At 43.5% G+C, this 16,604-nt stretch overlaps 1 protein-coding gene across 3 annotated transcripts in view; it reads right to left on the reverse strand.

The window, feature by feature from the left end:
- Positions 1 to 16,604, reverse strand: part of MAP2K6 (mitogen-activated protein kinase kinase 6) — a 106,150-nt gene that overhangs the window by 50,060 nt on the left and 39,486 nt on the right. For 2 of the 3 annotated variants that reach the window (XM_077253449.1, XM_077253448.1), the window contains 4 exons: positions 11,346 to 11,412; positions 9,838 to 9,886; positions 6,779 to 6,892; positions 1,769 to 1,888 (listed from right to left, as the gene is read on the reverse strand). In XM_077253449.1, coding sequence (XP_077109564.1) covers positions 1,769 to 1,888; positions 6,779 to 6,892; positions 9,838 to 9,886; positions 11,346 to 11,412 — 350 coding nt within the window. Of the gene's footprint in view, positions 1 to 1,768; positions 1,889 to 6,778; positions 6,893 to 9,837; positions 9,887 to 11,345; positions 11,413 to 11,561; positions 11,668 to 16,604 lie in introns of those variants that run through there. The other variant, XM_077253450.1, reaches the window with a different exon arrangement.

A 16,604-nucleotide genomic window follows, 5' to 3' on the forward strand; every position in this document is an offset into this window, starting at 1 on the left:
GGCCGGATATGAGCGCATCGCCGACCCCCGTCACATGATCGGGGGTCGGCGATGAGTCAGGAAGGTAACCATAGAGGTCCTTGAGACCTCTATGGTTACTGATTGCCGGTGGCTGTGAGCGCCCCCCTGTGGTCGGCGCTCACAGCACACCTGCAAATCTGCTGTGTAGCAGCGATCTTATGATCACTGCTGCATAGCAGAGCCGATCGGGCTGTGCCTGCTTCTAGCCTCCCATGGAGGCTATAGAAGCATGGCAAAAGTAAAAAAAAAAAGTTTTTAAAAATGTGAAAAAAATAAAAAAAATATAAAAGTTTAAATCACCCCCCTTTCGCCCCAATCAAAATAAATCAATAAAAAAAAACCCCAACCTACACATATTTGGTATCGCCGCGTTCAGAATCGCCCGATCTATCAATAAAAAAAAAGCATTAACCTGATCGCTAAATGGCGTAATGAGAAAAAAATTCGAAACGCCAGATTTACGTTTTTTTGGTCGCCACGACATTGCATTAAAATGCAATAACGGGCGATCAAAAGAACGTATCTACACCAAAATGCTATCATTAAAAACGCCAGCTCGGCACGCAAAAAATAAGCCCTCACCTGACCCCAGATCACGAAAAATGGAGACGCTACGAGTATCGGAAAATGGCGCAATTTTGTTTTGTTTTGTTTTTTGCAAAGTTTGGAATTTTTTTTCACCACTTAGGTGAAAAATAACCTAGTCATGTTAGGTGTCTATGAACTCGTAGTGACCTGGAGAATCATAATGGCAGGTCAGTTTTAGCATTTAGTGAACCTAGCAAAAAAGCCAAGCAAAAAACAAGTGTGGGATTGCACTTTTTTTGCAATTTCACTGCACTTGGAATTTTTTTCCCGTTTTCTAGTACACGACATGCTAAAACCAATGATGTCGTTCAAAAGTACAACTCGTCCCGCAAAAAATAAGCCCTCACACGGCCAAATTGACGGAAAAATAAAAAAGTTATGGCTCTGGGAAGGAGCGTAGCGAAAAACGAAAACGGAAAAACGGAAAAAGCTCCGGGGGTGAAGGGGTTAAAGAGGACCTTCCAAATATTTTATGTTTGTTGAACAGGTCACACAATGTAATAGTTGCTGCAAATCAGAATAACATATTTGTTTTTTCGCCTCTCCATTGCAAAGATATTAGCAATGAAAATATTTGCATCATTCTCAGTTAACTTTCATTAAAGACAATCTGTCATGCAATATGAGAAATGCATGATGTAGGGGCAGAGACCCTGATTCCAGTAATTTATCACTTAATGAACTTCTGGGTCAGATTTTGATAAAATCCCCGTTTTCACGGTTGTAGATGTAGCAGCGCTATGAATGCTGAGCTGTGTATAATCCCCCCCTCCACTCAACCACACACCACTGATTGGCAGCTTCCTGGGTGCACTGTGCATTGTCAGAAAGCTGCTAATCAGAAGTGGGGGTCAGGGCTACACAGACTAGCATAACTGGCCTGCATGTGACACCTAGTCCGGAAGTGATAATCCCTTGCTGGTAAAACACTGATTGTATTGCAACTACAACTCACAGCCTAATAAGTTCTTGGAATCAGGCTCTGTTGCTCTATATTATGCTGTCCTCAGATTAACAAGCAAAAGCCTGCAGCCAGATTCCCTGTAATCTAAGTGTTTGACATCAGAGTTTTCACTATGAGCATGCCAAAATACTTCAATCTTTGCAAGAGAGGCACGAAAATATATATCTTTAAACCATCTTAATTCCTGAGACATACCTCTCTAAATAACGCTCCATAAAACGTGACCGTGAAATGACAGTCTACTGTGCGCATAGATATATCCAGATCCATCAGAAGTCTCTTATCTTCCTGGGTGTTCACAGTGGCCCGGATACGCTGCAGAGGAGAGGACAGAGTTAGGTGAGGGAAGAGTGCAGCTCCTAAACCAAAAGGAAATCATTTACACAACCAGAATGCCCCTTTAAGAAATGGACAATCCAATAACCTTTTTTAACAAGCATTACAGTGGGGGAAATAAGTATTTGATCCCTTTTTTGTAAGTTTGCCCACTCAAAGACATGAACAGTCTATAATTTTAACGGTAGATTAATTTTAACATTGAGAGATAGAATATCAAAAATAAAATCCAGAAAACCACAATGTATAAATTATATAAATTTATTTGCATTTTGCAGTGAGAAATAAGTGTTTGATCCCTCTGCCAAACAAGACTTAATACTTGGTGGCAAAACCCTTGTTGGCAAGCACAGCAGACATTTTTTGTAGTAGATGATGAGGTTTGTGCACATGTCAGGAGGAATTTTGGTTCACTCCTCTTTGCAGATCATCTCTAAATCTTTAAGATTTTAAGGCTGCCACTTGGCAACTCGGAACTTCAACTCCCTGCATAAGTTTTCACTCCATGACCTTAATGTGCTTCTTTTTGAGCCACTCCTTTGTTGCCTTGGCTGTATGTTTTGGTCATTGTCTTGCTGGAAGACCCAGTAACGACCCATTTTAAATATCCTGGCAGAGGGAAGGAGGTTGTCACTCAGGATTATTTTACGCTACATGGCTACATCCATTCTCCCATTGATGCAGTGAAGTAGTCCTGCGCCCTTAGCAGAGAAACACCTCCTATACATAAGGTTTCCACCTCCATGATTGACAGTGGGGACGGTGTTCTTTGGGTCATTGGCACCATTTCTCTTCCTCCAAACACGGCAAGTTGAGTTAATACCAAAGACCTCAATTTTTGTCTCATCTAACCACAGCACCTTCTCCCAATCACTCATGTTCATGGGCAAACTTCAGACAGGCCTGCACATGTGCCTTCATGAGCAGGGGGACCTTGCGGGCACTGCAGGATTTTAAACCTTTACGGCGTAATGCGTTACCAATGGTTTTCTTGGTGACTGTGGTCCCAGCTGCCTTGAGATCATTAGCAAGTTCTTCCCGTGTAGTTTAGGATCTCTCACCTCCCTCATAATCAAGGATACCCCGTGAGGTGAGATTTTGCATGGTGCCCCAGATCGATGTCGATTGACAGTCATTTTGTATTTCTTCCATTTTCTTACTATAGCACCAACAGTTGTCTCCTTCTCGCTAAGCATCTTACTTATGGTTTTGTAGCCCATTCCAGCTTTGTGCATCTTTATAAAGCTCTTTGGTCTTGCCCATGTAGTAGAGGTTAGAATCTGACTGATTGAGTCTGTGGACCGGAGTCTTTTATAAAAGGTGACTTAGTAAAACAGTGGTCTTTAATGCAGGTAACGAGTTGATTAGGAGAGTCTAACTGGTCTTCTGTAGGAGCTGTTAATGGTTGGTAGGGGATCAAATATTTAAAGTTATAGACTGTTCACGTCTCTCAGTGGCCAAACTTACAAAATCAGCAAGGGATGAAATACTTATTTCCCCCACTGTATATATCAAAAGAAACCAGTCTACCTCTACAGATTTATGTTAAATGGGTGGTACAAGATTACAAATACAATTCTGGGAGGTGCCAATGGGTTACTATCACATCCGGGGTACTTCTCAGTAGTACTGAAGGACTCATTTGCCACCACCTTGCTGCTCTTATGAAGCCCAGCAGGTCAAAGTCGCCATGCGAAGAAGAAAAAAAATAAAAAATTATTTATATATAAATCCCACATGATCAGGTACTAACAGTGTATTTGGCGTGCTCGAATATGTTCGAGTCCCTGGGCCCGCATGTCTCACCACTGTGGAACGGCCATTAAATCCCTTTCTTAGGCCCTGCCTCAGGGTGAAAATAAGGTGTTGGCTTTGGCCAGTGAGCTATACCGCCCGCTGCAACTTAGTTTTGTGCCAAGTAGAAAAGCAATAAAAACATGAAAACAAGCAAGAACCAACACTACCTGAACAGGGAAAAAGAATGATGCTCAAAGGCGATTGGAACAGACCCTGGTAAGGAAGAAACACAGAAAAACAGGGTGGAATCCGTGCCTTCCCCTTATGTATTAAACAAGAGAGATACAGTGCCAATAAAAAATCCTTCGTTTTAATAGCAGTAAGGAAACCAGGTACAGTTCGACATCCTAGTGCTGTCTCAGAGCGTGGGCAAAACCCAAAAACCAACCCTGTAGTCCACCTAGGGTTTTACAGCACCTTACAAGCCAAGGTGGAATCAGTGAAGGCCATAATGAAATTCTTGAAAGCCTGGCAAAAAGTGTAGAATGATCCTCATATGGCTACATTGCTGACCTATAGGTGAATGCCGAGCAGCTGGAAGGAAGAATTCCAAGCACAAAGAGAATAGGGTGGGGTGCTTAGATTTTGGAACATATTGGTAGGATGGGTACAGGGGACATCCCCTGAGGAACTCTACATCAAACGCCAAAAGATATGAATGAGGGTGTTAAAGAGGAGGAAATCTATACCGAAAGAAAAAACAAGATTGGGTAAGTGAAGAATCTTATGGGATGGACAACCCAAAGCTTCTACCAAGGAAGTTAGACTTCCAAGTGTGGGGCTGAACCTCGGCAGAGCAAGGATCATCAGCCATAAGAATGACATGACTGAGAACACATCCACCAAAAACCATTAAAATAAGGAAGGACAAAATGACAGACTCCAAGAATGGGTTCTGGAAGCAGAGGTAGAGGCTATGGAGCACTAACCAGATGAACTGGATCAGAAGATCAGGCTTGGTAAGGCCAGTCTAAAGCCCTAAGGAGCACAGCACTGAGTTGCTCTCAACTGACCCTTTTAGAATATGAGGCAAAAGGGAATAGGAAAGCAAGAGACCAGGAAGGAGAACACTCCAAGGAGTGATCGTGTGCCCTGTAGATGAAAGCGAGATGCGGGACCCAGTGGATAACCTGGTTTCTTAAGATCGAGAAAAGCATGATGAGAAGAGAATTGGATGTCATCCACCAAGATGAAAAAAAAAAAAAAAGTAAACAGCACTCCAATGGATCTAAAAGTTCTTCCATGAGACTATATGTGGTTTAGAATATCCATCTTGGTAATATGCACTGCAGAAAAGAATGACCCCCCCCCCCCCGCTAAAAAAAAAAAAAAATCTACTTAATGCCAAACCATGGTGACTATCGCCATGTCAAAATAAGTTCCAGGTGTCTTGCCCCTTGAGACTAATGGCGTTGTCTAGAAGAGCTAAATTGATACTTCATGGTCCGGGGGTGAACGGATAAGGCTACTTTCACACTAGCGTCGGGAACAACCCGTCGCTGCGCGTCGGGCCGACGTTCCCGACGCTAGTGTGGTCTCCGCCGCACAACGGGGGCAGCGGATGCATATTTCCCACGCATCCGCTGCCCCATTGTGATGTGCGGGGAAGTGCGGGGAGGTGGGGGCGGAGTTCCGACTGCGCATGCGCGGTCGGAAAAAGCGGACCGTCGGGAGCAAAAAACGTTACATGTAACGTTTTTTTCTCCCGACGGACCGCTACCATACGCCCAAACGCTGCCAAACGCATTCACCGTTTTGAAATGCGTCGCAAATGCGTCGCAAATGCGTCGCTAATGTTACTCTATGACGAAACAACGTATCCAGCAAAAACTTTTGCTGGATGCGGCGTTTCGCAAAAACGACGCATTTGCGACGTATTGCAGTTAACGCTAGTGTGAAACTAGCCTAAGGAAGAGCACACTAAATAGAAAGCATTACTAGTTCAAGGGAGTCGTAGTCTGGCCTTATATGTACTACCAGAGACCCAGGTAGGTGTGTAGTGAGGACCAAGCATGAGGATTCAGGATCAAAAGTTAGGACTTGCCCACAAGAGAAAGGAAGGGCTTGTCAAGAAAACGGCACTAGTAGACCCACCATGCGAGATCCCTGCATTTTAGGACGGGAAGTATATGTTTGACCCATAAGTGTTCACCAACCCATTTCAGAAAAAAGAACAAGATGGTTTTTAGTGGGTGGCGGGGCAAACGAACATGGAATTGAGGAAGAGAGACCATCCTACTCTAGATCCACATGAGCAGATGAATATGACCTCCGTCTGGAACCACAACACTGCAGAGAGAGGGAATTAATATTAGTCTGTGGAGAAAAGACACTAGATCCATGAGGGAGATGAAGGCCATTTCTAGGAAGCCTGCTGTATAATGCAAAGTTGGAAGAAACAATATCCATAGACGCACCGATTACCAAAGATGGTTCAGACAGGAAAAGTTCAGCAATTCATGTCCCAGGGAAAGTGTAATGATAGGTGAAAATGCCCTCATGAAAACCCTTAAATGTCATGAATCCTAGTTGGAGGTTGACAAATGCGATGGTATGGGGTCACCAAAGGAGCTCTCTCTGCGCTAAAGGAATGACTATGGAGGCCAGTATTCTATAGGAGATCTTCAGACGCTACCTCTGAAGCATGTAGGATAGAATAACAGACTACTGGAGACCAGTGGCAAAAAAAGGTCACTTTTGCTGAAAGCGGCAATCATTTTTTTTGGAGTGTCTGAAATCAGTGCAGCAGGCCGGAGCACTGGAGACCCCGAAAACACCACAGATTGAGGTCTGACAGGTTATTCCCCACTCAGCTAATCCTCATTCATTGAGTCATCTCTACTTTCTAACAGATCTAGGAATGTCCCAATTCACATTATGCACCACAGGTAGGCAAAGGAATTTCGTTTTTTGTTTATTTTTGCAGGATTCTATGCATCCATCAGAGGATAATTATTTATTACATTTTTACTATATTAAAATGTTTAACAAAATAAATATAAAATGGTATATAATAGTAATAATAAATAATAATAATAATAATAATAAATGGTATAAAATACCGCCTCTTACCTTTACAGCCATGATCTGCTCACTCGGCACATGGCGCATCTTCTCCACCACTCCGTAGGCCCCCCGTCCCAGTTCTTCAATAGGTAATAAGTCATCAGCTTTTACCTCAAAGTTCTAAAGAAGTAAACAGATAGGAGAAAGCAATAATAACAGAGGGATGGTGCATTATATAATGATCACAATATGTCCCACGTGCTGGCCAGGCAGCAGCCCCACGCTGTGACTCTATAGCCTGGAGACCTGCCAAAAGGGTCATTCCCATTCGGATGGCGCCTCCTTCCCTCGCAGGCCAGCTGAGAATGTGCTGCGTAATTAGAAAGCTCTTGGCACGCAGCGGCGTCATCTCATGCAGCTCCCGGCGTGGCCTTAATTAACTGCTTATATCTGGGCTTGTGCTGCACAGGTCGCAGTCGCGCCAGGGCAAAGGGTTTCTGCGATGCATAAAAGTGTGCAGCAGCCGTTCACTGATGATCTTACACGTGCAAAGTTCAGCCTGCCGGTGGAGGTGGATCTTGCATGGATTTTGGCAGCTCCAGGGATAAACGCTCCACCGGCGGGAACACAATGTTCCATTCTTATGTGGTGAGCAGATCAGAAGTGACAGGCACTGAAAATAAGGAACAGATCGTTCGCCACAAACTTTCTATAAGGTTTCCACTGGCCGGAACCTGTGCACTCGGCACACGGGATTAAGAGTGACCTGTACAAGCTTTTACTGCTTACAGCTTCCATGTACGATATTAAAGGCCTGCGCCTCCAACAATCCTAAGAAAGGGGGTCTTCTTAGCAATGACCTGACCATGATCACACCTTGCCCAATCATTGTCTGGGGCACTGCTGGAAGGAGCGCTGCACTCGGCTTTCCCCGGCAGTCCCATAGACAATGAATGGAGCAGAGGTCAGGAGCTGTAAACCAAGGACAGGAAATTCCTTATGATAATACTTGCACTTTGCAATAGGTTCATTGCCACAGGAGGTTTGGACCATCCATCTGCCAAATAAATTGCTGTGCTATAATTTGCCATGTGTGAAAATTTCACAAGATCTCCGCTTGTTGCCAGTGAATGAGAACATACATGATAAAACCCTTACAGACATCGATAACTGTCACATCATTTTATACGGAGCACATCAGCTATACATCTAGGGGTAAAATACAGACGGATTTATCCCAGTGTGAAGGATCTACCCCCTCTCCATGTTAGAAACAGGGTGCCTCCTCCTACCCCCGCCTTTAGAAAAAGCACCTCCTCCATGGTTAGAAGGATGCATCTACCCACCCCATTTAGAAAAAGACCCTCACTCCCAACCATTTTTAAAAAACGCGCCTCCCACACATTTAAAAGGACGCCTCCCCCCCCCATTTTAAAAAGAGGGCACCTTTCCAACCCCCCCATTTAGAAAGAATTTAGAAAGAGTGTCAGCCACCCGTTTAGAAAGAGGGTGTCACCACCCCACCTCCCAGTTATAAAGGGGACGCCACCCACCAACCCCATTTTCAAAGATGTGCATACCCCCATGATTAGAAGTGCGCATCCTCCTGCATCACAGATCAAAAAAAGGGCGCCTCCCCAACCCATTTTAGCAAATGGGCACAGAATCAAGGCCCCCTCTCCCCATTTACAAAAATAAGGCGCAGGCTCCAGGAAAGTATTAAATGGCACAGACAATTTGTACCATTCCTTAGCCAAACAACGTCAGCCCCAACCCCATTATACTACATGGTGTAAACCCTGGAAAGGGGGGTAGCTGGTAGAATTGGGGCATCCAATTAAAAACAAAGTTTTGATTTGAATTTTTCGAGGAGATGGTAGATCAGCATTACTATTTTCTAATGACTGTTGTTCCAGCAAACATTGGTCGTGCAGCAGCAGCGGTGATGGACAGGAGCAGCAGACTTCAGTGCTACAAGGTTACTGGAATTCCACCTGACAGGACTGCGGGCCGGGGCTTAGCTGGGGCATCAAGTATGAAGTCACGAGGAGGGAACTCGCGTACTGCAATCAGTATACAGCAGAGAACGAGCCATCTGTAATATGCGAGGAACAGCAGCAGGATCTATCTACACTACAAACGGCATACAACCCACCGAACTGCCCCCCAACCCATGTAACACCCCGGCATAATGGATGCAAATAACCTCCGCCAGGGATGACTATGGAGTCTGGCAGGAATTCCTAAGTACATTTTTTTGCTGATGAAATCAGGTCAGACATGTGTAATGTTATCTGAAGCTTCACTCAACAATCAGAGCAGAATTCACTATTCTGCTGGTGCAGTCACTGTGTACATACATTACATTACTTATCCTGTACTGATCCTGGGTTACATCCTGTATTATATCCCAGAGCTGCACTCACTATTTTGCTGGTGCAGTCACTGTGTACATACATTACTTATCCTGTACTGATCCTGAGTTACATCCTGTATTATACCCCAGAGCTGTACTCACTATTCTGCTAGTGCAGTCACTGTGTACATACATTACATTACTTATCCTGTGCTGATCCTGAGTTACATCCTGTATTATACTCCAGTGCTGCACTCACTATTCTGCTGGTGCAGTCACTGTGTACATACATTACATTACTTATCCTGTACTGATCCTGAGTTACATCCTGTATTATACCCCAGAGCTGCACTCACTATTCTGCTGGTGCAGTCACTGTGTACATACATTACATTACTTATCCTGTACTGATCCTGAGTTACATCCTGTATTATACCCCAGTGCTGCACTCACTATTCTGCTGGTGCAGTCACTGTGTACATACATACATTACTTATCCTGTACTGATCCTGAGTTACATCCTGTATTATACTCCAGAGCTGCACTCACTATTCTGCTGGTGTTGGAGTAATGATACAACTTGCAAATATAGAAAAGTAATTTCTAAGTAGACACCAATTAATTTGGATATAGGGGGAGAATTCAGCTCTGAAGTCTTCAGAATCGTGAATGCAGCTCTGGAATTTTACAGACTGTAGTTTAGTATTTGATGTAAATATCAGCTATGCATAAACTGTAAAAAGTAGATATTTCTGATGAAACCACCAACCTTATCTCCAATTAGGAGGCATGCTTTCGAGTCTAAGTCACGTGGTGGCCTAAAAAAGAAAGACGGAAATTTTACGTACCGGTAACATAGTGCTGCAGATCAGATGCTCTAGTTTGGGCCAACACAGTTCCCACCCATGTAATAATGTAAAGTCAGTTGTCTGACACCTCCGTCTACTTCGCTATAGCATATTATAAGCCTAAGGGTCCGTGATGGGTGGACAAGAGCCCACTTTTTCCAATTATCCGCTTAGAAGCTGTATCTGCAAACGACTGCGGTATCTAAGGGGGTCAAACAGCCAGGAGTTATCGCTGATCTCAGCCTTAATAGCAGAATCAGCAGGAATAATGCCTGCAGGCAGCAAGTGGTGTGTGTGTGTGTGTGTGTATGTATCTCTATCTATCTATCTATCTATCTATATATATATATATCTCTCTTCACTCACCACTGCATGTGTCTGCGGTGCCATAAAAATGTGTGCAGATGTCGCCACTGATAAATCTTTGTACCAATTGAGCACATTTATAGGTGGCAACTTCTTTGCACCAGTCGTTTCTGCTGCTATCTGAATCAAAAGTGCTTCCATATCAGCAGAAGAACCTGCAAGTGGAGGAGTAATGGCAAGTGCGCACCAGCAGGGGGCAACAGTGAGTCAGGGACAATGCAGAGAAGAAGTATTCAATCAGAGGCGCCCAGCTCCATTCAGTCACAGCTGGAATGCCAGGAATGTAACAGCTGGGGATTCTTTCAGCGGCAGTTCCACTATGATCGTCAGCTCTGTGGCACCTCCGATATTCCTAGGAAGTCCCTACACCCGACTTGGGCGAGCAATACACAGACCCTCCCACAGGAAAGGCACAGCCATTGCAAGACCCTCTTAATATTAAGACCCTTATGCATGTTTTACTCCAAGGAACTCTATTTTTATTTTTTTCTTTACGGCTTGCTGTCAGTGAATGCAAACATCCCCTTTTCCAGAACTTTTGAATACAAATTGTACCAATCCTGCATTATTCCTCCTGGAACTGATATTTCCTGTCACTAGGGTGTGTGCCTACAAAGCCCCTTGGAGAAGGTGAATGTTTGCTTCAAGTCAACTCCTTCATTACCAGGAGGAATGACAATGCAAAGTTCTAAACAAAAATGCAACAGCATAGTTAGCTTTAGTAATTATTTGCATTCGATATAAAGCAAGGAGTCAAAGAATGGGTTTTCCATCCACTGACATAATAAATACTAAGGAGGGCTGCGTTTCGGATCTTCACCTTTTATCTGAAGTGGAAAGCATTTCTTGCTCTGGAGAAAGCAACTGGTTCATGCATTACACCAACAGCCATTTATTTTTAAAATAAAACTGTAATACTTAATTTCACCTCTGGGAGCGCTGTAGGGAAATTAAACACTTCCTGACACTGTGTGCTGCTCGTTCCAGGTACAAAATAGTCATTAATCTTACATAACAGGACACAAAAGAAGAAAAAAAGCATAACATGCCATATATTTCTTACGTGGGTGGAGTGGGATCCGGCTGATCAAAGATCGGGAGCTTAGACAACTTTGGGATTTTCTTCTTCCCTTAAAATGTGAAAAAACAAAAGCAAAATAGGTTAAAAATTCAAACAGAAGAAAATAAGCTAGACAGACAGGTAAAACAACAAATCAATAATAAAAAGGCAAAAAGCTGAATAAACAAGTGATGGAAACACAGGAAGGACGATACAGACCATACGGGGCCGACATTGCTGAACGCCTGATCACATGTGGGAGAGGTCTGATTACGGAGGCGATCACTGGAGCAGCGAGCACGTTGCAACACTATTACTCATCGCCCCTGACGTAATCCGGCCTCAGGTATATAGGGATTACGACAGAGGCGGCAGAGCCTGTATACAAAGTCGTACTTAACCCCTTCCCAACTTCAGAAAATTTGGGCATGTCCCTCCCCTTCTTCCAAGAGCCAAGACTGTTCTGACGTCAGTCGTACGAGGGCGTGTTGTTTCGCGGGACGAGATGAAGCTTTGAATTACACCATTCACTTTACATATACAATATGCTGCAGTACATTTGTTGTTAACGATCACAGATCAAAATTTAAAGGGAACCTGTCACCACGCTTTTGGAAGATGGGATAAAAATAGCGTTAAATAGGGCAGAGGTGGGCGTTACATTAGTGTGTTTGTTATGCGTTTATTACCCACCTAAGTTGCCGAAATACCTTTGCAAAGTCTCCGTTTTCGCCTGTCAATCAGGCTGGTCTGGTCAAAAGGGCGTGTTGTCTTCCCCCAGATTTTGCGTAGTTTTCCGTTGGTGGCGTAGTGGTGTGCGCATGCCCAAGGTCCCGAATCCTCTGCCAGGGGATTTAAAAGAGCGCGCTGTTCGTTATTTCATTGGTGATCGGTGGGCGCGGCCATCTTCCTTTGGCCGCGCGTGCGCAGAAGCGGCGCTCTGCTGGCCGCGGCTTCAGGAAAATGGCCGCGGGATGCCGCGCGTGCGCAGATGGAGATCGCGGTGGCCATTTTCCTGAAGCCGCGGCCAGCAGAGCGCCGCTTCTGCGCACGCGCGGCCAAAGGAAGATGGCCGCGCCCACCGATCACCAATGAAATAACGAACAGCGCGCTCTTAAATCCCCTGGCAGAGGATTCGGGACCTTGGGCATGCGCACACCACTACGCCACCAACGGAAAACTACGCAAAATCTGGGGGAAGACAACACGCCCTTTTGACCCGACCAGCCTGATTGACAGGCGAAAACGGAGACTTTGCAAAGGTATTTCGGCAACTTAGGTGGGTAATAAACGCATAACAAACACACTAATGTAACGCCCACCTCTGCCCCTATTTAACGCTATTTTTATCCCATCTTCCAAAAACGTGGTGACAGGTTCCCTTTAAAAAAAAAAAAAAAATTATAGAATAAAAAATTAAAATAAAGTGATAATTTTTTAAAAATCATCCTTACTTTTACATATTCAAAACCACATTAAAAAAAGACGTTATTTTTCCAATCTCCGAAGATACTAAATTTTAACTGTACATTAAATTCCCAAAAATAAGTGTCCCAGCAAAAAAAAACAACAAAAACCTTGAATAAGTGATCAAAATGTATTATGTACCGAAAAATTACATCAATTAAGCTGCAGCAAAGCGTGAGGAAAAATAAAAACCTTCGTACAGCTACATCAATGGAAAAGTGAAAGGGAATGGCTGTTAAAACAATAAAGACTGTAGAAAAAAAAACAAAAAAAAACAACAATTATTTATTTTATTTATTTCTAAATTATTTTTATCTCCTAAATGATAAGCAATTATATATTTTTAAAGCTGGGAGGGATTACATTTTATTTTCATAATAACAAAAATTGTTACATTCAAAATTGCGGGATCCAGCACCCAACATCCCCACCAATCAGCTGGGCTACGATAGAAGATATATATGGGAAGAACACTGCAGATCCATACATGGCTCAGTGGCTACTGCAGTTTACATCCCACTCACTTAGGGGTAGGGGTGCCAAGTGTCGGACCGCCACTGATCTCAAATTCATGACCTATCCCGACAATCCCTGTAAACCACAGATCATACTAGAGAATGACCGCATACACTTCTAGCCTGTCTGGCTTCCAACAAAAAGGGCAACAGGCCGCCCCAATGTCAGAATTGATCACGATCCCAAGTCACTTCTGGTGCAAAATTACGAGCTGCAACAGCGCCCTCTAGCGGAGTAACTGCTGCATCTGCAAGGTTACAGACTGTCCTGGTGCCTGCCAGATACAACATTAGTAAATTTCAAAGGGTAACTTTAACTTGGAAGAGCCAGTTGGTTTTTGTGTCTCAAGTGCTAAAAGAAGGAGACACCAGATTTTCAACATGATAGACAAAAGCTTTCAAGACTCAAAGCCACAAATACACACATAAGAAACAAACCAAACTAAATACAAAATAATAAATAAAAAAAAACAATCCTGCTTTTGTCAGCATGTGTCTGAACCAAAATACCAAATGGCAGTGTGGTCTGATTACCGCATTTTTGCATTGGATTTTGGTGCAGATTGGAAATATTTTTTTATTACATTTTTTAATGCCAGAACAGTGGAATTCTGAACCACAAGGGTATGTGCACACGTTAAGTATTTGGGGCAGAAACTCCTGAACCATTTCTGCATCTCTTGCAAGAAAAACACTGAGTAATATACACTACGGGTCAAAAAGTTTAGGGTCACTTAGAAATTTCCTTAATTTTGAAAGAAAAGCATAGTTTTTTCCAATGAAGCTAACATTAAATGATTCAGAAATACACTCTATACATTGTTAATGTGGTAAATGACTATTCTAGTTGCAAATGTCTGGTTTGTAATGTAACATCACTCCAAGAGTCCAATTTCCAACAACCATCACTCCAGTGTTATGGTGCTTTGTGTTTGCTAAGGCTGCTTTCACACTAGCGTCGGTACACGACGTACCGACGCATACTGTGAAGAAAATGCCCGACGTTGGCAGCGGAAGCAGTCTTAAGACGCTTCCGCTGCTTCGTTGTAAGGTACGGGGAGGAGGGGGCGGAGTTTCGGCCGCGCATGCGCGGTCGAAAATGGCGGTCCCGACACACAAAAAAAATGTTACATGTAACTTTTTTTGTAGCGGCGGTGCGCCAAAACACGACGCAACCGTCGCACGACGGTTGCGACGTGTGGCACTGCGTCGCAATGCATCGGTAATGTTAGTCTATGGGGAAAAAAAGCATCCTGCAGACAACTTTGCAGGATGCGTTTTTTCTCCATGACGCATTGCGACGTGCAGTGCACGACGCTAGTGTGAAAGTAGCCTAACTGTGTAAGAAGGCTAATGGATGGTTAGAATACTCTTGAAAACCCTTGCGCAAGTACGTTACAGTTTGGCTGATTAGAGAACCTATAAAACTGGCCTTCCTTTGAGCTAGCTGAGAATCTGGAGCTTTACGTTTGTTGGTTCCATTAAACTCTCAAAATGGCCAGAAAAAAAAGAACTTTCATGTGAAACTCGACAGTAAATTCTTGTTCTTAGAAATGAAGGCTATTCCATGTGAGAAATTGCCAAGAAACTGAAGATTTCCTACAACGGTGTGTACTACTCCCTTCAGAGGAGAGCACAAACAGGCTCTAACCAGAGTAGAAAGAGAAGTGGGAGGCCCCGCTGCACAGCTGAGCAACAAGACAAGTACATTAGAGTCTGTAGTTTGAGAAATCAATGCCTCACAGGTCCTCAACTGGCAGCTTCATTAAATAGTACACGCAAAACGCCAGTGTCAACGTCTACAGTGAAGAGGTGACTCTGGGATGCTGGCCTTCAGGGCAGAGTGGCAGAGAAAAAGCCATATCTGAGACTGGCTAATAAAAGGAAAAGATTAAAATGGGCAAAAGAACACAGACATTGGAGACAGGAAGACTGGAAAAAAGTGTTATGGACAGACGAATCCAAGTTTGAGGTGTTTGGATCACACAGAAGAACATTTGTGAGACATAGAACAACTGAAAAGATGCTGGAAGAGTGCCTGACGCCATCTGTCAAGCATGGTGGAGGTAATATGATGGTATGGGGTTGCTTTGGTGCTGGCAAAGTGGGAGATTTGTACAAGGTAAAAGGGATTTTGAATAAGGAAGGCTATCACTCTATTTTGCAACGCCATGCCATACCCTGTGGACAGCGCTTGATTGGACCCAATTTCATCCTACAACAGGACAATGACCTAAAGCACACCTCCAAATTATACAAGAACTATTTAGGGAAGAAGTAGGCAGCTGGTATTCTATCTGTAATGGAGTGGCCAGCGCAGTCACTAGATCTCAACCCCATTGAGCTGTTGTGGGAGCAGCTTGACCGTATGGTGCGCAGAAAGTGCCCATCAAGCCAAACCAACTTGTGGGAGGGGCTTCTGGAAGCATGGGGTGACATTTCTCCAGATTACCTCAGCAAATTAACTACTAGAATGCCAAAGGTCTGCAATGCTGTAATTGCTGCAAAGGGAGCATTCTTTGTTTGAAGGAGAAAATTATTATTTCACATAAAAATCTTTTTTTTGAACCTTGTCAAGGTCTGGACTAGATTTTCAATTCATTTGGCAACTCATTTGATTAATAAAAGTATGAGTTTTCATGGAAAACACAAAATTGTCTGGGTGACCCTAAACTTTTGAACGGTATTGTAGGTGTGTTTTTTGGTGCAGATTTTCCCCCACTCATTAGTATAGGAGAAATCTCCAGCAAAAACGCAAGGAATACAAAAGCAACGTGTGCATGAGACTTCAGGGATCTCACTCACTTTGCTGGAAACAGTTTAGGTTTAGCGATAAATCTGTACAGAAAAAAAAAAAAAAAACCGCAACAAATCTACAAGGTGTGACCCAGCACTATAAAAAGCTTGTCTCCTTCCTCAATACCCTTTTCCCTCTCCCCTGCTTACCTGCCCGACAGTGTTTACACATACATAAAAATAAAGGGAACTCTTAGCACAATGTAACTACAAGACAAATCACATTTCTGTGAAATCAACAAGTCAGGTAATGAAGCAACACCCACTGTGAATCAATTTCTCCTGTTGTGCAAATTGAGCAAACCGGTAGAAATGATAGGCAATGAACAAGAATCCTTATAAAAAGGTGTGGTTCTGCAGGGGGTGATCACAGACCATTTCTCTGTTCTCATCCTTTTTATCTGTTTTGATTAATTTTGCATTTTGTCATTGCTCTCACCCCTAGAGATACTGTATAGTAGTATGAGGCGTTGTTTACAACCCA

Source organism: Ranitomeya variabilis, chromosome 4, assembly GCF_051348905.1.
Source record: "Ranitomeya variabilis isolate aRanVar5 chromosome 4, aRanVar5.hap1, whole genome shotgun sequence".
Classification (NCBI taxonomy): Eukaryota; Metazoa; Chordata; class Amphibia; order Anura; family Dendrobatidae; genus Ranitomeya; species Ranitomeya variabilis.